This window comes from Rhinolophus ferrumequinum, chromosome 12 (assembly GCF_004115265.2).
Source record: "Rhinolophus ferrumequinum isolate MPI-CBG mRhiFer1 chromosome 12, mRhiFer1_v1.p, whole genome shotgun sequence".
NCBI classification, from domain to species: Eukaryota; Metazoa; Chordata; class Mammalia; order Chiroptera; family Rhinolophidae; genus Rhinolophus; species Rhinolophus ferrumequinum.
In genome coordinates, this window is record NC_046295.1 from 51,200,511 (window position 1) to 51,224,388 (window position 23,878).

A 23,878-nucleotide genomic window follows, 5' to 3' on the forward strand; every position below is an offset into this window, starting at 1 on the left:
AAGATGCCGAGTACGTATGTCAGTGATGCTGTGTTGGTCATCCCATGCTGCCCCCAGTTTTACTTTTTTTAAAGGAAGGTATCGAAAGAAAGAACCTAACTGTCATTTGTGATCATGTCCCTCTAAAGGGCTGGATTGATGAGTAAGGAATGAAATAGTGGCTAGCCAAACTGTGTGGGGTGCGGTGAGCGGAGTGTTAAGAAATCTGGTTGCTTAGTTTGGAATTAGTTTTAGGTTCATATGACCCACGTTATGATTTTCTACTACCTGTAATTCTGCAAGATCCTGGTAGCCCAGTTCATCCTTTACCTTTGTGTCAAAGAGGCCTTGAAAGGATTCACCAGGAAGGAGTGAACCAAGGTGAGCAGGAGGCTTCAGATTCTGAGGCACCATTGATAAGCAGGAGCTGGCCTACCATTTCATAAGTGTGTGTGTGTGTGTGTGTGTGTGTGTGTGTGTGACCATTTCATGGATGAGATAATGGTAAAGTCATTTAAAAACATGGTTTTAGTAATTTTCTGGATGGCCTTGAGGATAACTTATTGTTAGAAGATGTTGATGATTCAGTTTTTTTTTTGTTTTGTTTTATTTTTGTTTTAGGTGTAGTGATGATTTAGTTTTAAAGCAATGAAATGCTTCAGTGTTAAAGGAAAACTCAGGATTCCAAGGATTACAATGAGTTTTCATGTTTGGGGATGATGATTTTTAAATTTTGGGGATGATTGATCCTTAGAATTTTTTTTCTTCTTTTCTCTTTACATTTCTAGTAGAAGCCATTACTTGTGTGTCTGTTGAACACTGGCATGCTAGTAGTCAGTAAAGTATTTTTACTGTATGCATGAGCAAGGCATTGGAAGTCCTCCCAATTTATAATTTTGTTTTTTTGCTTTATACCTATTTTTACCGAAATTTACTTGTCTAAGCAGCAGTCTTCTGAAAAGTTACCTTTCTCTCATGTCCCATTTGGGTCCTTGTGGGTTTATGTCTATAAACACACATAACAGAAAATTTTTTTGTAGTTTTGGTTGGGGCTCAGGAAGGAGTAAAAATAAATGTGTGTGTTTAATTTGCCAGTCTTATCCTGAACTTCTTTTTGCCTTTGAATTTAATGGTGTTGATCTTTTCCCTTATGGTTTATATTCTATGGTTTTACGTTTTGTTTAAGGAGCTCTTTTTTACCTCAAGGTTATAAACACACTCACCTATGTTTACTTCTATTACATACATTTTAAACATTAAGTCTTTAATCCTAATATAATGAAGCATTTGAAAAATATTGAGGCTATGATAATGGTGAGATAGAAGTATTAAAAAAGGGAAGAACAATTAGAAATAAAAAAAGAAAACCGAAAAGCTGAATGACAAAGGAAAAGTAAGCGTAGTACACATCTTCTCTCTGTAGTGAGCAACATGTACATGGTCTCTGATCAGGATCTAAATATAGTGGCATAACTTTATTTAGAGGATAGGGTGACAGGACAGGAGGGTTGGTAAGAGAGCCAAATCTACACTTTTTATGATAGGCAGTCAATTGGTAATGTTTAAAACAGATAAATAAAAAAAACAGAAATGTGAACAAAGAATTTAGATATGGCACCAACTCCTAGAAGAAGTAGCTTAAGAGTTAAAAGCTACAGCAAACTGTTATTCTGAATAAGCCTATTTATACTTTTTGATATTTTTAAACCACAAATATGTATTATCTGATACTTTTTGAATTATGCATCTTACAGAAAGAAGAAAGAACAGATGAAGGCAGACCAGGAGAGTGGCTATTCATTCTCTAATGATAAATAATATATTGCATGTCTATTCAGGGCAGGGCTTGAGGCAAATATGAGGCATGCAAGTGTGGCAGGATAATTTAGTGAAATATGCAGTTTTATTTGTTCTGCTTATATTTTTGTTTTCTCTTTAGAACAAGCAAGGGTTTCGGCAGTGCTGAGAGTATAGGCATTCTGATGTCAGAGCCCTTCTACCTTTGTAAAAGTCTAAAGCAAACTCGGGAAGAGGTTATTATTCCTGGAGTGGCTGGCGACAGGAAGAGTTTTGGAGAGTTCTTTAAGCCTGTGGAAGGGATTGGTGTGTAGGTCCAGTGAGCGTGGGCAATAGGCTCTAATCCCTGGTTGTGATGAAGTAAGTGGCAGGACCTGAGGAGATGGCTCTGTGGGGTCTCTGGGGAAACCAGGTCCAAGCCCACAGACATGAGACATGACTCCCATGTCTCAAATGTGGCATAGAGCTAACAGCTGGAGGGTCCAAGACCTAGCTAGTCATACCTGCTGGAACCACAGCATTCACTGGTGAGGTTGCTGTCCAATGATAGGATGTTGTAGGGGCAGGACGGAAGCCTCCCTTGTACCTTGGTGTTTCTATGACTTTTGCACAGCCCTTGGCAGATGGGATCCCAAGAGTGTCTGATGCTGAATGTCTCACTAGCACACTGGTGCAGTGGTTCGGAGTAGGAATTAAGTTCATTGCAAGAACATTGTAAAACACAGTAATTCTGGCACATCTGCGTTTGTAGGCTATGATCACACCTGCTGCATGAGGATAGGGAGGGAGGAGCCCCCATCTTCACCTGCCTTAGGAGGAGCAGACAGCAAATACTTTAAAGACATTATGATATGTGGTGGGTGCTGTGACATGCTCAGGCTCCCGTAGAAGGTTAAGGTGGTGGGGCAGCCACCTCTAGATTCTTGCCCCTTTCCCAAGATCTGTTCCCTTCTTTCCCACATGGCCTGGCCCCATCTAATGGTCCTCCCACTCCCTACCTAGGGGTGAAGGGGGAATAGGAGTATCTCTTTTCTTGGGAGGAAGAGGTAGAGGAGAGCCAGGCAGGCGTCTTCTTGGAGAGGAGCCTAATTTACGTCTGAATTCTGGGATTCCAAATACCTGCCACAGGAGACTTAGTCCTTGGTGTCAAGAGATTAAAGTAACTAAAGCAACTTGGTCCTCAGCCAGGGGAGAAAGGTGAAAAGAAAGGAATGGTAGGAGGCTTTCCCAACTGGAAAGAAGCTGAGGGAGTCAAGAAGCCCAGATGGGAAAAGAGCCCCATTAAACAAACAAACAAACAAACAAACAAACAAACAAACAAACAAACAAACAAAGATGCCAGGGACCATGCTGTATTGATTGGGACAGAAGGGAGTCCTTTTGGGTTTTTGGGAGGCAATACGGACTCTGAAGGGCTCCCAGGGCTTTAACTCTGACTGGATATGTTTCAGTAGAATTGTGTTTGCCTGTGTTAAAGGTGGGCCCAGGCTTCAGCCTCCCTCCTGGAGACCCTCCCAAAGAGGTGAGACAGGAGGGTAACTTCCTAATATTGAGTTAGTCAGAAAGGTCAGCTGACTAATGAAAATCCAGCCTTTTGACAAGAAAATTGGGTATCACCGATGAGCATTAAGGAGCCTTGGGAGGCAAACCATAAAGATCTGCATACCAGCAGATCTTTCACTGCACATAAGCAGTAAGGCCCAAGAATATTTATTCCTAAGGTGGCCTTTCCCTAATTTAAATACTAAAAATCATGCATGGGGGTAGAGATTTACCATGATAATGAAACATGTGACCATAAAGAAACATGTAGCCGTACTGCACAGGTGCCATAAAACCTCCGCCTTTACTTGCCTAGATACAGCTTTTACCCTACGTAGCTCTCTTTAAAACCCGGTCCCAACTTCTCTTGAGGAGACTTTCCTTTCCTTTCGTGGTGTTGGTTCCCTTGTGCACAAGCTTAATAAACTTTTGCCTCTTGCCTGAACTTTCTTGCGGTGATTTCTCTTGATTTCCATCCTGGGAGACTGCAAGAAGCCAAGGTGCTGGTGACAGAGGTACTTGGAGGTTTGCAGGTAGTAGGCCTCTAGAAAGGGGAGGCAGACTCTGGTAGAGCTGGGAGTGAGAAAATACTGGACATAATCAGGGAAGGGATCTCTTCAGGGTCTCAGAGGCCTGCAGAGCCACTGGGGGTGTGTGCTCTGGGTCCACCATCTCTCCATTGGCAGGAATTTCTCAGAGACGGGGAGCAACCCAGGTCCCTCCCTGCCTGTCAGCTTCCCTTCTGTTGCCCACAAGTCTGGGTACCTGGGAAGGAAGGAAACTCTTGGGATAGGTGAGAACATAGAATTCACCAATCTGAGCTCTCAGCCGGGACACCAGACTATGGTGACCTTACCCTGTAGTGACACTGGCTTCCCCATGGACACAACAACACAGGAACACACAGGGTGGGAGGCCAGAACAGCTTTTTATTCAGTTACATATAAATCATGTTTACAAGGAAGAGGTGGGGTGCAGTGTGGGGTGGGTTCAGGTCCAGTGTCCTGAGTGACTTTCCTCAGAGGGGACAGTCCTGCTGCCTCCTCTCACATTCCTTTTTCTGCCTCTTTGGGCCTGGCCGGGTGTGGGCAGTTCAGCCATGCGGGTAGGGCTGGGAATATAAAAGGGATGGCTGAAGCAGGAGAAGGGGTGAGGCAAGGCCGGCATGGGATGGCTGCTCTGGGGCCCCCGAGTCCTCTCTCTCTCCTTGACCCTTGGATTGGGGCTCCAAACCCTGGTGAGGCTGATGGGGACCTCCTGGGCTGCAGGCTGGTCACTGAGCTATGGCCTTTTTCGGGTCTGTGGCTGTTCAGTCCTGACAGGAGAGAAGAGGGGTTTGAGGGACTGATGAAGGCTCCCCTTCCCTTCCCTCCTCCCATCCCTTCAGCTTCCTCACTTCTTACAGCCTTTGGATCCCTTTCCCTTCTTGCCAGACTTGTCCTTTTTACAGCGCTGGACTGGTTTCCGTGTGGTTGGGGCCGTGTCCAGATGCTGCATCAGCTTCTGCACCCAGGCCTCCTTGGGGTTTGCACATAGCTCTGGCTGAGAGCGCTTCCAAGTTGAGAACCTGGGGGTCGGGTGTTAGTAAGCCTGTCCTAGTCTTGCCCACCATGCCCTCCCCACTCAGTTGCACCCACTCCCTTGTACCCACTCACAAGATAGCTGGGATGGGGCAGCCCAAACTTGGCTCCTGCTTCCGGTAGCTGCGGACAACCGTGGTGGGAATCTTCTTTACGCTGTAGTTGAGGCAACAGTCCTGTGCCCCTCCATCACTGCCTGCAGAGTGGGGTTCACAGGGAGCCAGGGGCCATTTGTAGACTCCCTCTCAGGCCTCTCCAGCCCTATGCCCCCATCTTAAAAAACTTCCTTGATACCTTGGGTCTGGGGGATGCAGAAGGCCAGGACCAGGACGAGGAGTCTCAGAGCCAGGGACTGAGCCATGGCTGTGGTAGAGGATGAGTATGAGGCCAGAGCTGAGCAGCTACAAGTTAGGGGTCCTGGAGTGTGTGGGCTGGGATTGGTCTGCTGTCTATTTATTGCAGGCGGACACTTTCACTTTCCCATCCCCATGCCAGAATAGGGATCTCTATCCCTTTCCTTTTTCAAAAAAAAAAAAAAAATCCTGACTTGGCATCCAGCCCTCATTAGAATGCTTAAATTACAACTTGACAGCTACCGTGTTTTCCCGAAAATAAGACCTAGCTGGACCATCAGCTCTAATGCGTCTTTTGGAGCAAAAATTAATATAAGACCCGGAATTATATTATATTATATTATAATTACATTACATTATATTATATTACATTCTATTATATTATATAAGACCGGTCTCATTTTAATATATTTATTTTGCTCTAAAAGATGCATTAGAGCTGACTGTGCAGCAAGGTCTTATTTTCGGGGAAACACGGTAGTCAGTGCCCAAGCCGGCTGAGTCTACCTGGTCAGGCCCTCTTTCATTCCCAGGCACCTTTACGGTGCAGGCCTCACCACCTGTGCCCTAGAACACTGTGATTTCCTTCTCGTTGCACTTTGGGCTCCAGGATGTCTCCCTTCTTCCAGCAGGCTGAGAACTTTTCCTAAAATGTAAACCTGGTTATTGAATTATAAGAGTTCTTTGTAAATTATGAATAATACACTCTTATCAGATATATGACCTGCAAATATTTCCTTCCCATTCTGTGGGTTGTCTTTTCACTTTCTTGATAGTGTCCTTTGACGCACAAAATTTTGATGAAGTCCAGTTTATTAATTTTTTCTTCTATTGCCTGTGCTGTTGGTGTCATTTTAAGAAACCATTGTCAAATCCAAGGCCATAAAGATTTCCCCTATGTTTTTTCCCCAGCTTCACTGAGGTATAATCAATGAATAAAATTGTATATATTTAAAATGTACAAAATGATGATTTTATATGTGTATATATTGTGAAATAATTACCACAATCAAGTTAATTAACACTTCTATTACTTCACACATAGTTACCTTTTTCTTTTTCTTTTTCTTTTTTTGTGGTAAGAATGCTTAAGATCTACATTCTTAGCAAATGTAAAGTATACAATACAGTATTATTAACTACAGTCAGCATGTGTGCATTCAATTCTCAGAACTTATGCATCTTAAACTGAAATTTTGTACTCTTTGACAGACACCTCTCCATTTTCCCCACCCTACAGCCCCTGGCAACCGCCATTCTACTCTGTTTCTATGTTTTTGACTTATTTTCTTTATTCCATGGTAGGGTTTCCTTCTTTTTTATCGTTGAATAATATTCCATTGTATGTATATGAGTATGCCACATCTTCTTTATCCATTCATCCATCAACAGACACTTAAATTATTTCCGTATATTAGTTATTGTAAATAATGATACAATGAACAAGGGTGTTCAGATTTCCAATTTGATGGAATGTCTTTTTTCATCCTTTACTTTCTGTCTGTGTGTCTTTCCATCTCTTGTACGTAGCAATGTAGATTGGAGCATATAATCCATTTACATTGAAATTAATTGTTGATAGATATGTAGTTATTGTCATTTTATTATTCATATTTTTCATCTTTAAAAATTTTTTATTCTTAAAAAGTCCCTTTAACATTCCTTGTAATACTGGTTTGGTGGTGATGAATTCTTTTAGCTTCTTCTTGTCTGAGAAGCTCCTTATCCGTCCTTTGATTCTAAATGATAGCTTTGCTGGATAGAGTAATCTTGGTTGTAGGTCCTTACTTTTCATTTCTTTGAATTTTTCTTGCTAATCCCTTCTGGCCTGCAAAGCTTCTGTTGAGAAATCAGATGGCAGTCTTATTGGAGCTCCTTTGTAGATAACTAATTCCGTGTTGCCCTGAAAATAAGACCTTGCTGGACCATCAGCAATAATGTGTCTTTTGGAGTGAAAATTAATAGAAAACCCGGTCTTATTTTAATATAAGACCGGGTCTTTATAGTATAATATAATATAATGTAAAATACTGGGTATAATATAATACCAGGTCTAATATAATATAATATAATATAATATAATACTGGGTCTTATATTAATTTTTGTTCCAAAAGATGCATTAAAGCTGATGGTCCAGCTAGGTCTTATTTTTGGGGATACACGGTTCCTTTTCTCTCACTGCTTTTAAGATTTTCTCTTTGTCTTTAACCTTTGGCGTTTTAATTATTTTAATTATTATGTGTCTTGGTGTGTGGGCTTCTTTTTTTAAAAAAATATTTTATTGGGGAAGGGGAACGGACCTTTATTGAGGAACAATGTGTACTTCCAGGATTTTTTCCAAGTCAAATTGTTGTCCTTTCAATCATAGTTGTGGAGGGCGCAGCTCAGCTCCAGGTCCAGTTGCCATTGCTAGTTGCAGGGGGCACAGCCCACCATCCCTTGCGGGAGTCAAACCAGCAACCTTGTGGTGGAGAGGCTGAGCTCCAACTAACTGAGCCATCCGGGAGCTCAGCGGCAGCTCAGCTCAAGGTGCCGTGTTCAATCTTAGATGGGGCGGAGCCCCATGACTCGAGGAGTTGAACCGGCAACCTTGTGGTTGAGAGCCCACTGGCCCATGTGGGAATCGAACTGGCAGCTTTCACCATTAGGAACACAGAGCTCCAACCACCTGAGCCACCGGGCTGGCCCTGTGTGGGCTTCCTTAGGTTCATCTTTTTGGTTACTGTTTGAGCTTCCTGGGCTTATATATCTATTTTCTTCACCAGGCTAGGGAAGTTTTCTGTCATTATTTCTTCAAATAGGTTTTCAATTCCTTGCTTTCTCTCTTCTTCTGGATTCAAATGTTGGTATGCTTGACATTGTCCCAGAGGCCACTTAAACTGTCCTCACTTTTTGGATTCTTTTTTCTTTTTTCTGTTCTGATTGGGTGTTTTCTGCTACCTTGTCTTCTAAATAGCTGATTTGATCCTCTGCTTCATCTAACCTGCCGCTGAATCCATCTAATGTATTCTTCATTTCAGTTATTGTACTCTTTTATTTCTGACTGGTTTTTTTTTTATGTTTTCTATCTCCATTTTTATGTTTCCTATCTCTTTGTTGAAGTTCTCCCTGAGATCATTGAGCAGGAAGATAACAGTAAGTCACTGCCACACACTGAGCTGTAGGTATCGGTGCCTATGTGGTAAAGACAGGGGCATGCAAGGGAGGCACTGAAGGAACCTGGAAGGGAGTGGAGCCCAGGTGTAGACACAGTTCCTAGAAGAGGGGTTGAAATTATGAAAGGAGTTGTTATCCTTCTTTGGGAACCCAGGTCACTCACCCAGCCATTCCTCTGCCCTCAGTTGCTGTCCTGGGCTCATCTGACCACACAGACCCACTTGAAATCTAAGCTTGGTGTGGGAGTCTGGAGCTTGCAGCCCTGAACCACGCCCCTTCCTTGGCCGTCAGGCCAGACTGGATGTAGATACTGGGGAAGGGGACACAGAGATTCAGATGGCTACACATCTGAGATGTGAGCATTCACCTAAGATTTCCAGTCCTTTGAGTGAAGGTTTTGGCTTGGTGCACTCTTGAGAGAGCCTAGATAGTGTTTTGACAATATCTGGGGTGGCTGAGGTGCAGAGGAGTGCAGCACCGAAATCCTGGTGCCTGGGGTGAGAGGTGAGGGGTGAGGGGTAAGAGGTGAGGGAGGTACAAATGGCTGACTCCAGCTTTACCTCTGCTGATGAATTCAGAACGAACACACCCTATCACCAGATTGAGACGCTGGAGATGGGGAGCGAAGGTGTGCTAATTCACTCCTACTCACCCCCAGTGTCAGAAGGACTGCTCCCTCCTTAGGACGGACACCTGGGTCAGGCTTTGGGGGAGAGGTCCTGGGTGTGGTGTTGCAAGAGTCTGGCAATCCCCACATTGGGAAGTGGCTACATTTCCTTCAGCCCCAGGCCCCAGGCCCCTTTTCTTCTGTCTGGTGAAATGTTCCAGGGCAACAGATCTCTGGTCTCAACAACTTGGCTGCCAGCGTGGCAGGCGGGAGCTGGGGAGGGGTATGGCAGGAATTTCGGCTCAGAGGCTGGGCTATTCTGAGAACAGGGCTTGGGGTGGCCTGAGCCCCTGCAGGCAAACCAGGGTCAAAGGGCCTGGGTGCCTTGGTGCTCATGGGTTCCCAGCTGAGCGCTGAGCCCTCCAGTGCAGCTGTTCCTGAGGATCTACTGAGTTCCTGTGCGTGTGATATTTGTGTGTCTAGTGTAGTTGCAGACATTACTCCATGTGTAGCTAGCTAGGATTAGGGTTAGAGTTAGGACTATGCTTAGGTTAGTGTTAACGGAGTGGTTACAGTTGGAGGTAGGTCATGGTAAGCATAAGGCCATGTAAAGATTTGAGGGGTAACACTCACCAGCATTACCTTGACAGGGTATGTCTGTCTGGTTTACTCCTCCCTTAGAGTCTCTGTCTGCTGCATCAGAGAAGATGGAGGTCAGGACTCTGCAGTAAACTTGGGACACTCGTGGGGATGGGGGTGGATGTGTAGGTGAAAGATGGGGCTGCTGAAGAGGACAGTGGACTCATTTGCTGACCTTGACGTTTCTTTAAAAGCACACAGCCAGGTTGTTGAGACCAGGGGTATGCCTGTGAAATCTAAGACTGTCCTTATTAAAGAACAAGCAAAAGGACAGAAATGACAAACCAGAGTTTAGAGGAAAGATAAACAGGCCTGGTCTGAGGTGGCCTACAAAGCTTTGAAGGACGGAAGAGAGCGGCTTTGAAGGATGGATTTGGACTGCCTTTGTGTTTGTGGGTCTGCAAGATGAACTGTGTCTGTCTGCATGTGTGCAAGCTTATCTTTGTGTCTGCATGTGTGCAAGCCTGTGTCTGCTCTGACCTAGGGTGTTCATGAGTCTATGAAGGTGTGTTTCCTGGACATGTCTCTCGGTACTCTGAATTAGTTTCTGAGTGGCATTGTTGAACTTGTGTCTTTGTGTTTACATATGTGTGTGGCTGGCTGGCTGTGTCCATTGGTCTTTGACTATGTGTGAGATTCTGCCCGGCTTCTCACTTTATCCTGCCCATCTCCCGTGATGCACTCCAGCTGCTAGTACTATTCACTGCTATCCTTCTTTTTCACCGTTTGGATTCCCGTGGGTCTGGGTGCCTGCCCAGGGTCCTGCCCCTGTGGCCTGTGTAGCAGGCTTGACCTTGGGACTGATACACTTTGGAAAGCCCCCATGCCTAGCCATAGATCCAGAAAAATTACAGTGCAGAAGAACAAGGCGGGAAAGGGGGTCAGTTGGCAGCACCCACCCTCCTTCTGGAAACAGATCTGCCTCTGGCCCCTTCCCAGGCCCCCTATTTCATCCCCATGCTCTCATCCAGACCAAGTATTCAGGGTCCTGGCCTCACTGTCTCTGGGGATGAGAATGGGCCGTCCTCTGCAAGCCCAGCCAGACCTGGTAAGGATCTGGTCCTCTGTGTCTCCCAACGTCTTACGTGCCCGCGCTGTGCTCATTTCTCATAGCCCCACCTGAACTCAACGTTGTCCTTCCTTCTTTCCTGTGCCTGCAGTGGACACAGGAACCATTTTGTCCTTAATTCTGTGACAGCTCTGGCCTATGCCACGGGTCCATGCGCCCCGGTGGAGCACTAGGCTTTGGATGGCTGGTAAAGAGCAGAGGCCCAGCCCCCTCTCACATGGTGTAGGAGTCAGTGTCTCCATGGGGCTTATTCCTGTTCTCATCCTGTGTTCCTTGCCCTCACTGCGTGGGCTGTGGCGAGAAGGTACAAAAATGAAGCAGCCATGGTGCCTATCCTCTAGGACTTAGTGTGTAAGAGGAGAAGTGATTTGTGGAGAAACCACTCTCCTCCACTGCAGGATTCCCTCTAAGAACTCCTGTAGTGCCCTCTGCAGAGATCAAGGGAAGGCTTCAGAAGGTCAGAGCTATTCACTATGACATGACGGTACTTCAGAAGGCCAGAGTTGAAACTCCAATGTTCCCAAGCATGCATTCAAATATTCCTAGCACCTACCACCAATTCTGGAGTAGCCGTTCTTGAGTTTGTGCCCTCCTTGAGGTTTTTAATTCTGATTTCACCTCTTTGAGCCTAGGGGTGTGTAGGATTATGGGATGGGATGAGCAAGGCTTCATCACTCAACAACAAACTGCGTGTAGTCATGAGGTCTGACCCTGTCTTCTCTCAGCTCTTGAGTTTGCTGAGAATTAAGAATCCTGAAGGTCTTGGTTCTAGCTCATCTCTCTGTCCCAACCCTTTGTTACTGGACTTTGGTCAGCACTGTGAATTCATGCTGCTCTGGGGCAGATAGGAGCCTGTGGAGGACCATGGGAAGGCCTACTCCATGTAAGCTAGGATGTGTGCACAGTAACCTCTGCCTCACACCTGATGCTGCTGGGACCTTTCTGGGTCTTTCCCTTCATTCTGGGCCTTCAATGTCATCTCCTTGGCTCTCTGCCCAATTCCCACCAGGCAGGGAGGATGTGTCTGTCACAAGACCTTCTATGATCTTTGTGGATGTTTTAGGAAAACACCTGGAAGGTGTTGGCTCAGCTGGCTTGAGCCTTGAGTCTCCTCACCCTGGAGTCCATGGTAGGGGCTGGGCCTCCCTCCCTTAGACACGGAATCACCATTCAGAGGAGAGATACGTTCTTGTTTCTTCCCGTCCTGCTGGCAGTGGACGCATTGTGCTAAGTGGGGTGCTATGAGAGGAAGAGAGTCCTGCCACCATCTCCTCCTGGTTTGATGGGATGTTGCGTCATCCTGGATTTCCTTAGAAGTCAGTGAGGCAGGGACATCCCACTGACCCTGTAGCACATCATAAAGAAGCATCAGCACTTCCTGTGCTTCCTCCAGCTCTTGGCTCCTGTACTGTAGGTCAGAAGGTGGGAATGCAGAGGTGCCACCTTCTGAGAGATATGAGGGGTCCAAAACAGAGGTCCACCCCATCCTCAGGGCAGCCTTTTTTCTGTCTGCTTCCCAGATCTCTCCTCCCACTTCCAAGCACCCCTGGTCTCTGGCTGAAGACTAGGATGGCACATCTGCTCTCTTTGTCTGTTTCAATCCCCATCTTCTTCCTCATCCTCTGTGCATCTAGAGATTTCTCTGCTCTCTTTCCTACTGTGTTCCAAGAGCATCTGCTTCACATATATGATCACCAACTTCAAATACTTGGCCCCATCACCTGGGCTCACAAACTGCTACCAACTTCTTAGGCTGCAAAGCAAAGCAAAGCAAAGCAAAGCAAAACAAAACTTGCTATGACAACTTCCAAAATTCCTCTCCACCAATGGCCTTGGCTCTGTATTGCTCTCCCGCCGTTGCCTTTGTCCTTTCCCAGCTCCTCATTCATGTCTCTAGGTCTTTTCCCCATCTCTTTTAATTGTGAGGAAACCTTTCTTTTCTTGCTACACAAAGTCCTCCTTCACTAATGTCACCTAATTCCTCCAGCGAAATGTCTGCTGTAACCTGAGGCCAACCACTTGACTTCGGGACTCACTCCTAATCTGTTATTTCTGCACCATGACATTGCTGCAGCAGTTCTCCCTTTGCTCTACTGCATCATCAATTTATTCCTCTGGGCTGTATATTTTCCATCAATATCCAACATGCTATAGCTCTCCTATTTTTAAAAAATCCTTGGTGCTCTTTCCTCATTTTTCTGCATTTGTGTGGAACAAAACTCCTCGATCAGTTGATTATACATTTTATCACCAACTGTTCTTCCATTCTCTCTCGAATCTACTCCACTCATGCTTTCACCTCCATACTCACCTGAGTCTGTTCTTCTCAAGGTCATGAATGATCTCTATGTTGCTAGATCTAATAATCATCTCCAAGTCCTTATATTACTTGGCTGATTAGCACCTTTTCATGCAAGTGCTCACTTTCTCCTTGCAATGCTTTTCTTTCTTGGCTTCCAGTATAATACACTCTTCTGATTTTCCTCCCATCTCACTGTCTGCTACTACTCAGTTTCTCCTTATTGTTCCTAATTTCCCCCACCTCACCCCACTTTCTTAACGTTGGAGTGTCCCAGAGCCTCGTCTTTAGATCTCTCCTTCATTTACATTCACTCCCTTGTGATCTTATGTAGTCTCATGATTTTCCATCCATCCATCTACCTACCTACCATCTATCAATCAATCATCTATAGCCAGGACCCTCCTTGGGGACCATCAGGTTTCTGTGTTGAGAATAGACTGTTGGTATAATTTTATATATATATAATTATATATATTATATAATTTTATATACATATATATATATATTTTACAAGAAGTGGAGTGCAGCATTAGGAATAGAGGCAGTGGAAAGGTAATGGCTGTGTGTGATGTCAGAGGGGTAGTAGATGGGGGGAGGGGGTTATCACTGTGTGAAGGATATAAATGATAAAGGTCTAACTATTACCTTGTTTTGTGCACCTGAAACTAAACAAGCAAACAAAAAAGGCAATAGACTGTTGGAGGTATGATCTCAGGAAGAAGCTGGGAGATTAGTTATTATGCTACTGCAATAATCATAGCAGCAGAAGGAGTGAGAAGTGGTCACGTCATGAATTCATTTTGATGGTAGAGACAACTGGATTTACTGATGGATTGAATGTGGACTGTTAGGGAAAAAAAGTCAAGGGTGATACCAGTGTTTTGTCCTAATGAAATGGAAAGATGGTGTTTTCATTAACTGATATGGTGAATACTGGAGCATGTTTTGGATGTGTGATTGGGTGACAGTGGTGGGTGGGGAATGTGGAGTTCAGTTTTCTATTTTGAGATGAATATTGGATATCCAAGTATATATGTTGATTAGACAACTTGGGCCATGTGACACTGTCTATCTCATGAGGTCATGAGAGCTCCACTGCGCAAGTCCTGTGTCACTCCATGGTTTTGTTTACTATAATGCCTTGCATATAGTAAGTACTCAAGTATTTTAATTGTTGAATGTAAGATCTTCCTCAAGGTCATTTTTATTGTGATCCTTCTGGGGTCTTCATCAGCGGAGTACTTCCTTCTGTGGCAGGATCCCCTGTTTCATAGAGCTTATCATGCTAGTGTAGTGATTTGTCTGACTCCTCAGCCCAGACTTCAAGTACTATTAAGGTATTACCATTGGCCACCCATTATTCTAAGCCCTGGGGACATGAGACACTATTATAATTATTCAGGCAAGAATGAATGAGAAACTGAATACAAGCAGAGATAGTGAAAAATAGAGGAAAGGACCGAAGTTGAGATGTCAAGATGAGAACCTAGTGACTGACATGTTTGGGCTGAACAAAAGCATGCATTTATACCTGTACCATTCCCTGACACTGGCAAAAGGTTGGTGGGAAGGAGTCTGAGTGTTCAGATTTTGAATTAATTTGCATTGCCTTTGGACAACAAGGCTCAACTCACTGCTTTTCATGAAAACATGGGTAAAAGACCTAATTTCAGAGTTTATTCACGAACATTCCCTAAAAGCACTTGGACGTTGGGTTGGCTTCTTGGCTCTAGGTTCTTTAGAGTGCAAATCAAATTGACTTTGTTCCCCTACATGCCCCGGTCAGGAACATGTCAGTTTTTCTGTCTCCAATACTCAGCCCTCCATCTACGTGCTCCCCTCCCTGCCCCCCTCTCTGTCTGCACTTGGAGGTGGGAGACAAATCCCTCTCCATGTCCTACTGTGATCTTCACTCCAGGACTCACTCATTCCATGCAGCTGATAGGCAGTGCAGGTAGGATAGGATATAGGCAAGAGAGCTATAGCAGCCTCCCACATAAGTTTTCCAGAAAGATCTAACCAATAACCAACAGGGAGCAGAGAGGGGGAGATTCTGTCATTTGCTCTTGCCATTCTGTCACCTTAGCTACGTGCTTTTGATAAACACAGAGTACCTCCTCGAGGATGGAGCACGGTGACACTCCTCTAAATGGCTCCCCTCCACATGTGGTCATGTACAGAAGGCCTGGATGAATTTTGCCTGTGGGATCCCTGGCCACCCTTCTTGTCAGGACTGTCTCATGTCCACATTACTGCTCTGGGCCCAAGGATACCGTGGGAAGCCATGACAGAATTCAAGTCTGACCTTTACCTTCAATGCACCTTAGACAAAGGCCTTCCTGCTCTGCTCAAGTCCCTTAATTCACTGTCCAGGGAGGAGCTGTGTGCAATGCTGAGCCAGCTTACGTGTGTGTTACAGCTCCTTCCCTAGATAGGAAGGACATTTTAGCATCCTTCAAAACACCACTGTGGAGAGAAGGAGCAGACAGACGACTCCGCATAGAGATATAGACTATATTTTGGGTGGCGTTCTGACCCACCTGCACATGAATGACAATGAGAGCAGTGGTCCTCTTCAAGGGATGCAGACGCTGGGGAGCCTCCAAAGTCCTTTGATTGTGCTGGGCCTTCTTGAGCAGACCAGTGCTTCCCGTTGAGGTGAGAGTTGAGAGTTAGGGTGGGCTCTATGGTTGGCGGCACAGGCCAGTCGAGGACAGTGCTGTGGGCAGTAGCGAGGGTGGCCCAGGATGGAGGCAGAGTGCAGCTGATGGGAGAGGGAGCGGTGCCGGAGCTTACTCTCTGGGAAATGGGGGCCATCCAAGCCTAGGCCCACCTGCATCTTGGTGGGGGAAGATTGGGCCTTGGGGTCCCCTCTTGTCTTCTCTGTCTTAGCTCGCCCCATGGGACTTTTGGCTGGAGCCAGCCTCTTTGCTACATTTTCTTTCCTGGCGTTGGCCACTTGCTCAGCTGTCGAGAACATGGATTCCTCGTACCCTTTGCCTTTTGTCTTAAGGTTAACACAGTGCAGAAAGGATTTCACCTTATTTCTCAAGCCCGATTCTGGAAGGCTGGGTCTCTTGTGAGTATGCGCTGGCATCACCTGTGCCTGCCAAACTTGACCTTGCCAAGTTTGGCCCTGCAGTGGCTTATGCTGGATGAGTTGGCCCAGGAAAGACTGGCCCTGTGACACCTGGGGGCCCCCAGGCTGGGCATTCTGACGAATCCCTGCTGGTTCGAGGATGACATTATTTCTGATTTGACTGTCTTGCAAGTCATTCTTCTTCGATTTTCGCATTCCAGGGACTCCTGGACGAGGCTGTGGGAGTTTAGGCTGACAGCAATTCTGGGGAATGTGTCGACAGGGAGCATCACGGTGAAAGCTACGTTTTCGTCGCCCGGGGCCATGGGGTGTCCTGCTCAGAAGCATCCCTTCTGGCCTCCGGGCTTTAGCAGGATGGCTTTTCTCCCCAGTTGAGGAGAGCGCAAACCCTGCATCTCCTTCCCCGCGGCCCCCTGCTGATTTGAGTTTCCCTGGGTCCTGTCTCTTTTCTGCCAGTGTGGGGTCTTGGGCTGAGTCCTTGCTCTCGCCAGGGCTCTGGGGCTCAGGGCTCCAGGACTCCTCCAGGCTGGGGTTGTTCACACCGACCTCCAGCTGAACACAAAGCACCTGGGCCCCTGTCATGTCTGCATGGGGATGTGGGATCGGGGAGGACGAATGGGCAGAACCGTGGGGTGCTGCCCCGTGACCAGGTTGCTTCTGGGTCTGACGTGCTGCCTTTAACTCAAAGGCCAACTGTTCTTTAAGGTGGAGCCATTCTGGACCTGGGGCAGGAGCAATGCCTGGTGGGCTGGGGAGTTCCTGGCACAATGTTTTTCCTTGGTTGTTTAGACTCCCAAGAGACTCCTGAGTGGATGTGTTCTCTGCGATGGCTACAGCTTGTTCCCTGGACTCCCGTGCCTTTATGGGTATCCCCCATTGCATCTCTAGAGTCTTCTTTCTCAGGTGGAAATTGAGTTTTGCCAAGATGGGTTTCTTGAGTGAGTAGGGGCAGGCGGGCTGTGTCTGGCTTTCTAGAGGCTCCATCTCGATCATTCCTTCCACCTGCAATTCAGCCGGGAACTCATCTGCACTGTCTGCACGAGTCTCGCTGGCATCTTGAAAGCAGGGCTCAGGACTTAGGCACTGCTCTTCACACGACATCATCTGAGGCACAGGTTCTGTTAGGCTATCGACAGGCTCCGGCACCACCTCTGTGATGAGTGCTGTGGTTGTGATTTCCGGGGCCATAGCCTTGGAGAGGGCCACATAATAAAGAGCCGGCAGCCCCGACAAGAAGGCCAGATACTTGTGCCGCAGTGTCGTCTCCAGTTTTTCAATGGCTGTCTTGGACAGGACTCGAGGCTGCTTAGGATGTTCAGTGACAGCATCTGGGCAGGCCTGTTGCTGCTGATCAAGGGCTGTTGGCATCCAGGACATAACTTTCTGTTGTAGGTCAGGGTCAGTTGCTGCCTGTAGCTCCGGGGGCTTGCTATGTGGGATGCAGGTGAAAGGAGCCACTTCTAGAGCCCCAGGAAGGAGGCACTCCCGAGACCTATAAACATGGACAGGGATTTTGTCCTCGTGGATCTGCCCACATTTGGAGGTGATGTGGCTCTGCAGAATTGCCTTGGCCTGGTCTAACAAGGGTGGCATGGGGACTGACACTGGGTGCTCAAAGGGTGAGAAAGGGTCACCGGCTCCAGTGGCTTCTAGGGCTGAGGGCTGGGGAACACTCACGTTGGCTAGGGCTGCACTGCTCCAGGACAGAGTCTGCTGGTGAGCAGGGGACAGGAGCAACTGGAAGGACTGCTGGATCTTCTGGGGCAGGCCCCAGCGATGGTGAATCAACTGCCTCTGGAGGTGGAATTCCAGCGGCCTCCGGTCATGCTCCGGAAAGAGTAGTTTCTTTGTGAGGTCAGAGATGGGCTTTCCCGGCCAGAAAGTTTTTACAATCTCAGGAGACTGGGCTTTGTCACAAGGCTTACAATGCACAGGGCTCTGGCTGTGCTGAGGTCTCTGGAAAACAGCTGGCAAACCCCACTGAAGCTGGAGCTGCCTCTGCATCAGGTGCCACTCCAAGGCTTCACACTCTGCCGGAGTCAGAAATGGGACGTTGGTCTGACCTGGTTGGTGTCCCGATGGAGTGACCCAATTCGGGGACGATGGACAAGAGGGTGGGGTTGACTGAGGTGGAGTTTTAGGCAGCCGAGGAAGGAAGGAGAGCTCCTTGGAGAGAATAGCGTCCTTTAAGGGGAGCTTGGACAAGCTCCCGTTCGTCGAGAGGCCTTGAGAGCCCAAGAAGGTGTCAACTAGGGACTCACTGTGAAGAGAAGGGAGGCCACAGAACAGCTGGCTGTATTTCTGCTGCAAATGGCCCACTGAGTCATTAGCCTGCTGCTGCCCAGGGAGGGGACAGAGGCCACTAAAATCTTGAAGGGCTGGCGAGGGCAAGGCTAGAGACACATGATTTGGGTTTTGCTGGTAGTGGTGTGTTTGTATTGGGTCTATAAGGGACCATTCAGAAACCCAGAATATCTGGGTAGCCTGGCCAGCCATATACGAACCCCAAGTCTGGTAGGAAATGGTCCCAAATGTCTCTACAGAGAACTCAGAAGTATCATTCTGGATGAAAGAAACTGGTTGGTTATTTACAGGTTGGTAAACCAATGGTGGGTTTGGCATAAGCTGCCTCAAGGACTCCTCCACACGTCTGGGCAGCCCCCACCTCTGGAAATGCATCCATTTTTTTACGTGTACCTCAAGAAGTCTCAGAACTTCAGGACCGAGGAATGGCTGGTGGGCAGGCAAGACAGTGACAATAGACAAGGCCATCGGATGTGTCTGGTGAGTGATTTCTCGGTTCAGGGTAAGCAGAGACACCTGGGGATGCAAAGGCTGCTGACCCTGGTTCCCATAGACAAGGTTGAGGTTGTGCTGCATCACCTCCTGCTGGTTCAGTGGAATCCCAGGTCCCTCGAGCCGCGAAGAAGACATAATCTCTTGGTTCCCGGGCATCGCTGGCCCTTGAAATGCCTGTCCTAGCTGGTGGTGTTCAGCCCAGCCATCTTGGCTGCTGACTGAACTGGCTGACTGGGCAGCTGACTGGGTTACGCGTCTCTGAGCCGTTCGTTGTGACACCGTGGGAGTAGCAGATGGAAGTGAAGGCTGTTGTGAGTGTGGGGAATGATGCTCCAGAGTCTGCTCAAAAGACAGAGAGACTGGCAATGGCCCCGGTGAACGGGAAGAGATCGGGCTGTCCTCACCCGAGAGCAACTGCTGGATCTCCAGAGCCATGGCATTGCAGGTTTGGCAGCCGGAGTCTGCACACAGGAGCCTCCGCACACCTCCGTCCTGAGGAAGCCAGCTCTGGCTGCGAAGGGAAACGTGGCAACTGTTAATGATGGAGTGACATGTGCCTCTTTGGAAGTGTGTAGCCTAGAGATCAGCCCTGCTCTCTAGTCCTGTTAAACCCTGGGGTGTGTACCCCCTGGGTGTGTAGTCCTCTACCTTTCTTCCTAAGGAAATGCCACGTGGCAAGTTACGGTGTGCTGCGCTGAGGGTCGGAGCTTGTTGGGCAAGGTCTCCTACAGGCCCTGGGAGCACAGGGCCACGAGAGACTGGGGGGTGGGGTGAGTTCTAGTTTGACTTGTGTTGAGAAGCTGAACCAGGAGATGGGTCAAGGGATGGGGAAGCCAATGGTTGGCTGATGGGGCATCACCAGGTGGAACCTGGAGTCAGTCTCATTTGGGGCTAAGAAAGCCACAGCCTGGTAGTAAGTATTTCAAACTGTGGAAAATGAGGTCCTTGTGGGAACTCTGTTTTCTGGGGACTATGAAGTGTACACAAAATCTCTTGGGAGAGAACCCCATTCTCTAGAGGTATTAAGAAGAGGATGAGCTGGTAAGGTCCTGGGTGAGGGCTGTCTCAGGATCTGAAGACAGAGCCAGAGGAGGTAATATAAGCAGTGTTCCGGGTCTGCCCTCGAAAGGGCGTAGCTCTAAAGAGAATATGACAATGGTGACTTATCTACCCATTCTGTGGACTGGATAAGTTGTCTTGTGGCTGAGTGCAGAGAGAGGCCTAATGAATTATACACTAGTCAAATCCTGAATTCCAGGAGCACTGTGAGCCTGGCCCAGAGCAGAACTGGGAGCCTCCTCCCTTCTGAGATATCTAATGCCCCTCTGCCCTGGCAACCCTCTCAACCAGTGCTCCAGCCTCCATTGGGGCTGGTCCCCTCACTGCCACCATCCCTCTCCTCATCCTTGCCCCAGGCCAAGCAGGGAAATCATCGCAGGCCAGGCTGGGAGCTGGAAGACTATAAAGAGCAAGAGATCACCTTTTCATGACAGAGAGCAGTTCCGAGGGCTTCTCAGCTTCTTTCCAGGAGAGTCTCCTAGCTGAGAAAGCAGGAGACAGTGTTATAAGGAACAGGAGAGGATTCAGGGATCTCCTATAGGCAGCTGAAGGCCTTTGAATGAGAGGAGACTGAAAACCCAGCAGTCAGTGCTCGAAGGCACGTCTGCGCACAACTGTCCCAGCTACGATGTTGTCCCTGAGCTCTTCTCATTACATCTTCACAACCACGCTGTGAGTGAGGCAGGCTCTCGAGATGCCATTTTATGGATAACAAGACTGAGAGATGAAGTGACCTCTCCAGGGTCATAAAACTGGTAAATGACACAATGAAGGACTTCTGCCCTTCTTCCTCATTCTTCATTCTCTGGGGCGAGGTGGCGAATTTTGGAACATTTCCAAGTTCTGATTTCCCACCCAAGAAAGTCTTCTGGGAGAATTTCTCAACTTGGGGAAATGGAGCCTTCAGTGGTTAGAGCACCTGGCTCCTGGCACCAGGGGTCAAAGAGGGAACGGGTTCTATGGGAACCTCGCCCACAGTGGAGGAGAGTCAGAGAGGAGAGTGGGACTTTACCTCTTGGTGCTGCATCTCTGCATCTTTGCCTGACTTTTCGGTGACGCTTAAAGACATAAAAATTACCATGTGAAGCTGGGACACCATATTCTTTTTCATGTTGAAATGAGACAAAGGTAATATACATTCCAAATTTCTTTCTATATATGTTTGTATTTTATACCCTCACTTACATTTCCTTTCTTTACTCCAGTGTTTTCACCTAAACTTTTCATTTTTATATTTATTTCTGACTTACTTTAAGCCTCTCTGTATTCCATTCCTCCTGTCCCCTTCCCTGGGACAAGTTCTTTAGGGCACTTAGCAGGACACTGGAGGGATAGTGGAATAGATTAAATGGTGATTAGTTGTAAGAGCCCAAGGACTTTTGGTTACTAAGTTCACCAACCAGAAGAATCCCCCATATTGGGAGATGTTCTGAGATCCAGTGAGGTATATTCCCTCTCATCTAGGTTTCAACACAAGGTAGATAAAGACACTATCGATTTTTCAATTAGAATACACTTTAGGGATGGCCTGATAAGGCAGTATTTATAGGCTCTTAGAAGACAAGTGTCATATTAGAGTAGCTGAATGTATGGTATAAAAAGTGGCAGGGAGGGTAAAAGGAGAGGCTCTGAGGGCTTAAAACCTTTTGATCTGAGGCTTAATTAGTTCAATCATGGTGTTAATGTTTCCCTACCTGGCAGCAGATTCTTTTAGGTTCCAACCTTAATCCATGGTAATTCCTTTTCACTTCCCAGATAATTAGAATAATAATAAAGATGGTGCCATATGTATATAAGAAATATTCAGCATTCCACAGAACAAAGGTAGGGCTCAACATGGTCTAAACCTCATTAGCATGAGGAGACCAGCCACCCCATATCTAGACATTCCGGATCCTGCTGCCTAATGACACCCAGTACTACTACGCATTGTCATCTCCGTCTCACAGATGATGGAACCAGGCCATCAGATTGCATCACAAAGCCCTTCTGTTTCCCAAGGCAAGTCTAGTGTCAAAGACTTTGTCTTAGGAAGCTTATGTAGTGATTCAGTCTGTAGGTGAGGGTGGCTGGGTGTCCACAGGATGACAGAGCCAGAGATTGAAGGTGGCCACTCACAGGCAGTGTCTATGCTTCCACTTTGTGTCCACTGTCCACACCCTACACCAGCCTGGTGGCTTGGCTCTCTCCTTCATAACTGTCTGTTTCCCCATCCCCAGAAAACTGAGTGTTTAGGACACAGGGCACCTCCTTAGCAAGCGGGACAGGAATATTCACCAACTCCCCCACCTGTACTGAAAATGTGTCTGAGAAGCACACACAAGCTTAGGGAGGGCAAAGTCTGATTAGAGTTGCAATTGGAGAGCTTTGATGTTATAGGCAGTGTGTGATGGAAAATTAGAGGTGCATGAAGAAGACTATGGCTAATGTGGCAGGGAAAGGCCAAGGTAGTAGTTTCTTTAAATTTAAACGTGTGGAGGAAGTGAAGTCTCCATTGTATGTGGTGGGAAGAGATTTTAAATACTGTCTTTCATGGAGGCACATGAATTTGGCTCATTTCTGTAGCACTATCTAAATTTTTTACAGAGCTGCCTCTACCCATGTGACAGCATTCTGCTTGCTCAGGGAGATGACCTCCTATAGAGACAAGTATCCACTTCAAAATAAGTGTCACAAACTAATTGCTGCTTGTGGACCTACATATTTTCTCTGGATATGGATATAGGCTGTTTACCTGTGGCTTTTTTTTTTTTTTTTTTACCTGATTTTGGTAACTTTCAGGCAGGACATTTTTTTTCCAATCACCCTCAGGACCCATCATTCCTGTACCTTGACAATATTTTTTTTTCAGATTTGACCCTAGTTTATTTATTTTTTATTAGTTTCAGTTGGACAAAGCAATGTAATAGTTAGACATTTACACCCCTCATAAAATGATAACACCCCCTCAAGTCTACTACCCCTCTGACATCATATATAGCTGTTACGATACAATTGACTATCTTCACTATGCTGTACTCCACATCCTGTGGATATATATATATATATATATATATATATATATCTCAAATATCCCAGGATTTCTGAGTTTCCTTGAGAGAGTTTTGCTCTGATGATAGTGGTTTATCAGCCCAAATTCCTCAGGTTCAAAATCTCTTAAGAAGTTATTTTGTTCCTTCTACCCATCTGGTATGACGAGACCTCAATCTTTGTTCATCCTTAAGCTGGGCAGTGTCAAGGGTACAAAGACATTTGAATCATGTTGTCTTTCTGCTCTCAAAAGACTTAACTATTGGGTTTCCAAGGTAAGACTAATTCACACAAAGCAAGAGCCAACAATCTAGAACAAATATAATTATATACTCATTTGTGAGACCCAGGTCACAAACATACCGTTTCAGAGAAGAGAAAGCATAGTGAAGATGAAGATGGTCTTAGAGGGCTCCTGGGTAGAGTGACATTGGAGTTGGGTCTAAAAGTATAAGCTGTGGAGCAAAGGAGCATGTTCCAGGTGGGAGAGAAACTTACCAACATGTAGAACACTAAAGAATGGGCAGTGGAGTGCATTTGGCAGTAAGAAATGCAGTCCATTTTTAGTAGACATTTAGGTGAGTGGATTGGAGAGGATTTATAGGGAAAGCGTGGAAATGCAGAGTCGAGGCCTCTTGATGAATGGCCAGTGAATTTAATTGATTTCAATCACAAAATTAATTGTTTTTCTAAAAAGTAGGCATACATACACATGGTAAACAATTCAAAAGGCAAAAGAAGCTATGTACAATGTCTCTTTCTCGCTCTTGTCTCCCCTTTTTCTTCCCCATGTATCTTTCAGGATTAATTTAGCATAGGAAGCATAAATAAACTGATAGATTTGCTTCACAAATGGAAAGATACT

The 23,878-nt window shown here is 46.5% G+C and overlaps 3 protein-coding genes across 3 annotated transcripts in view; all 3 read right to left on the bottom strand.

Moving 5' to 3' along the window:
- Positions 1–4,227: 4,227 nt before the first annotated feature.
- CCL21 (C-C motif chemokine ligand 21) lies at positions 4,228–5,351 on the bottom strand. Its single transcript, XM_033122586.1, has 4 exons — positions 5,193–5,351; positions 4,974–5,094; positions 4,715–4,885; positions 4,228–4,633 (listed from the first exon to the last, which is right to left on the bottom strand). The coding sequence occupies exons 1-4, from the start codon at positions 5,257–5,259 to the stop codon at positions 4,600–4,602; spliced, it is 393 nt and encodes a 130-aa protein (XP_032978477.1). The 5' UTR covers positions 5,260–5,351; the 3' UTR covers positions 4,228–4,599.
- A 10,091-nt stretch (positions 5,352–15,442) lies between these two features.
- On the bottom strand, positions 15,443–23,517 carry SPATA31F1 (SPATA31 subfamily F member 1). Its single transcript, XM_033122023.1, has 4 exons — positions 23,512–23,517; positions 20,996–21,041; positions 20,405–20,465; positions 15,443–19,435 (listed from the first exon to the last, which is right to left on the bottom strand). Exons 1-4 carry the CDS (start codon positions 23,515–23,517, stop codon positions 15,601–15,603), a joined length of 3,948 nt encoding a protein of 1,315 aa, XP_032977914.1. The 3' UTR covers positions 15,443–15,600.
- The window catches only part of LOC117031535 (protein FAM205A-like), a 63,637-nt gene continuing 59,125 nt past the window's right edge, over positions 19,367–23,878 (bottom strand). Inside the window, exons 5-6 of the mRNA XM_033122026.1 lie at positions 20,405–20,465; positions 19,367–19,435 (exon numbers count right to left, since the gene is read on the bottom strand). The gene's annotated coding sequence lies outside the window, so the exon portion shown is untranslated. The remainder of the gene's footprint in view (positions 19,436–20,404; positions 20,466–23,878) is intronic.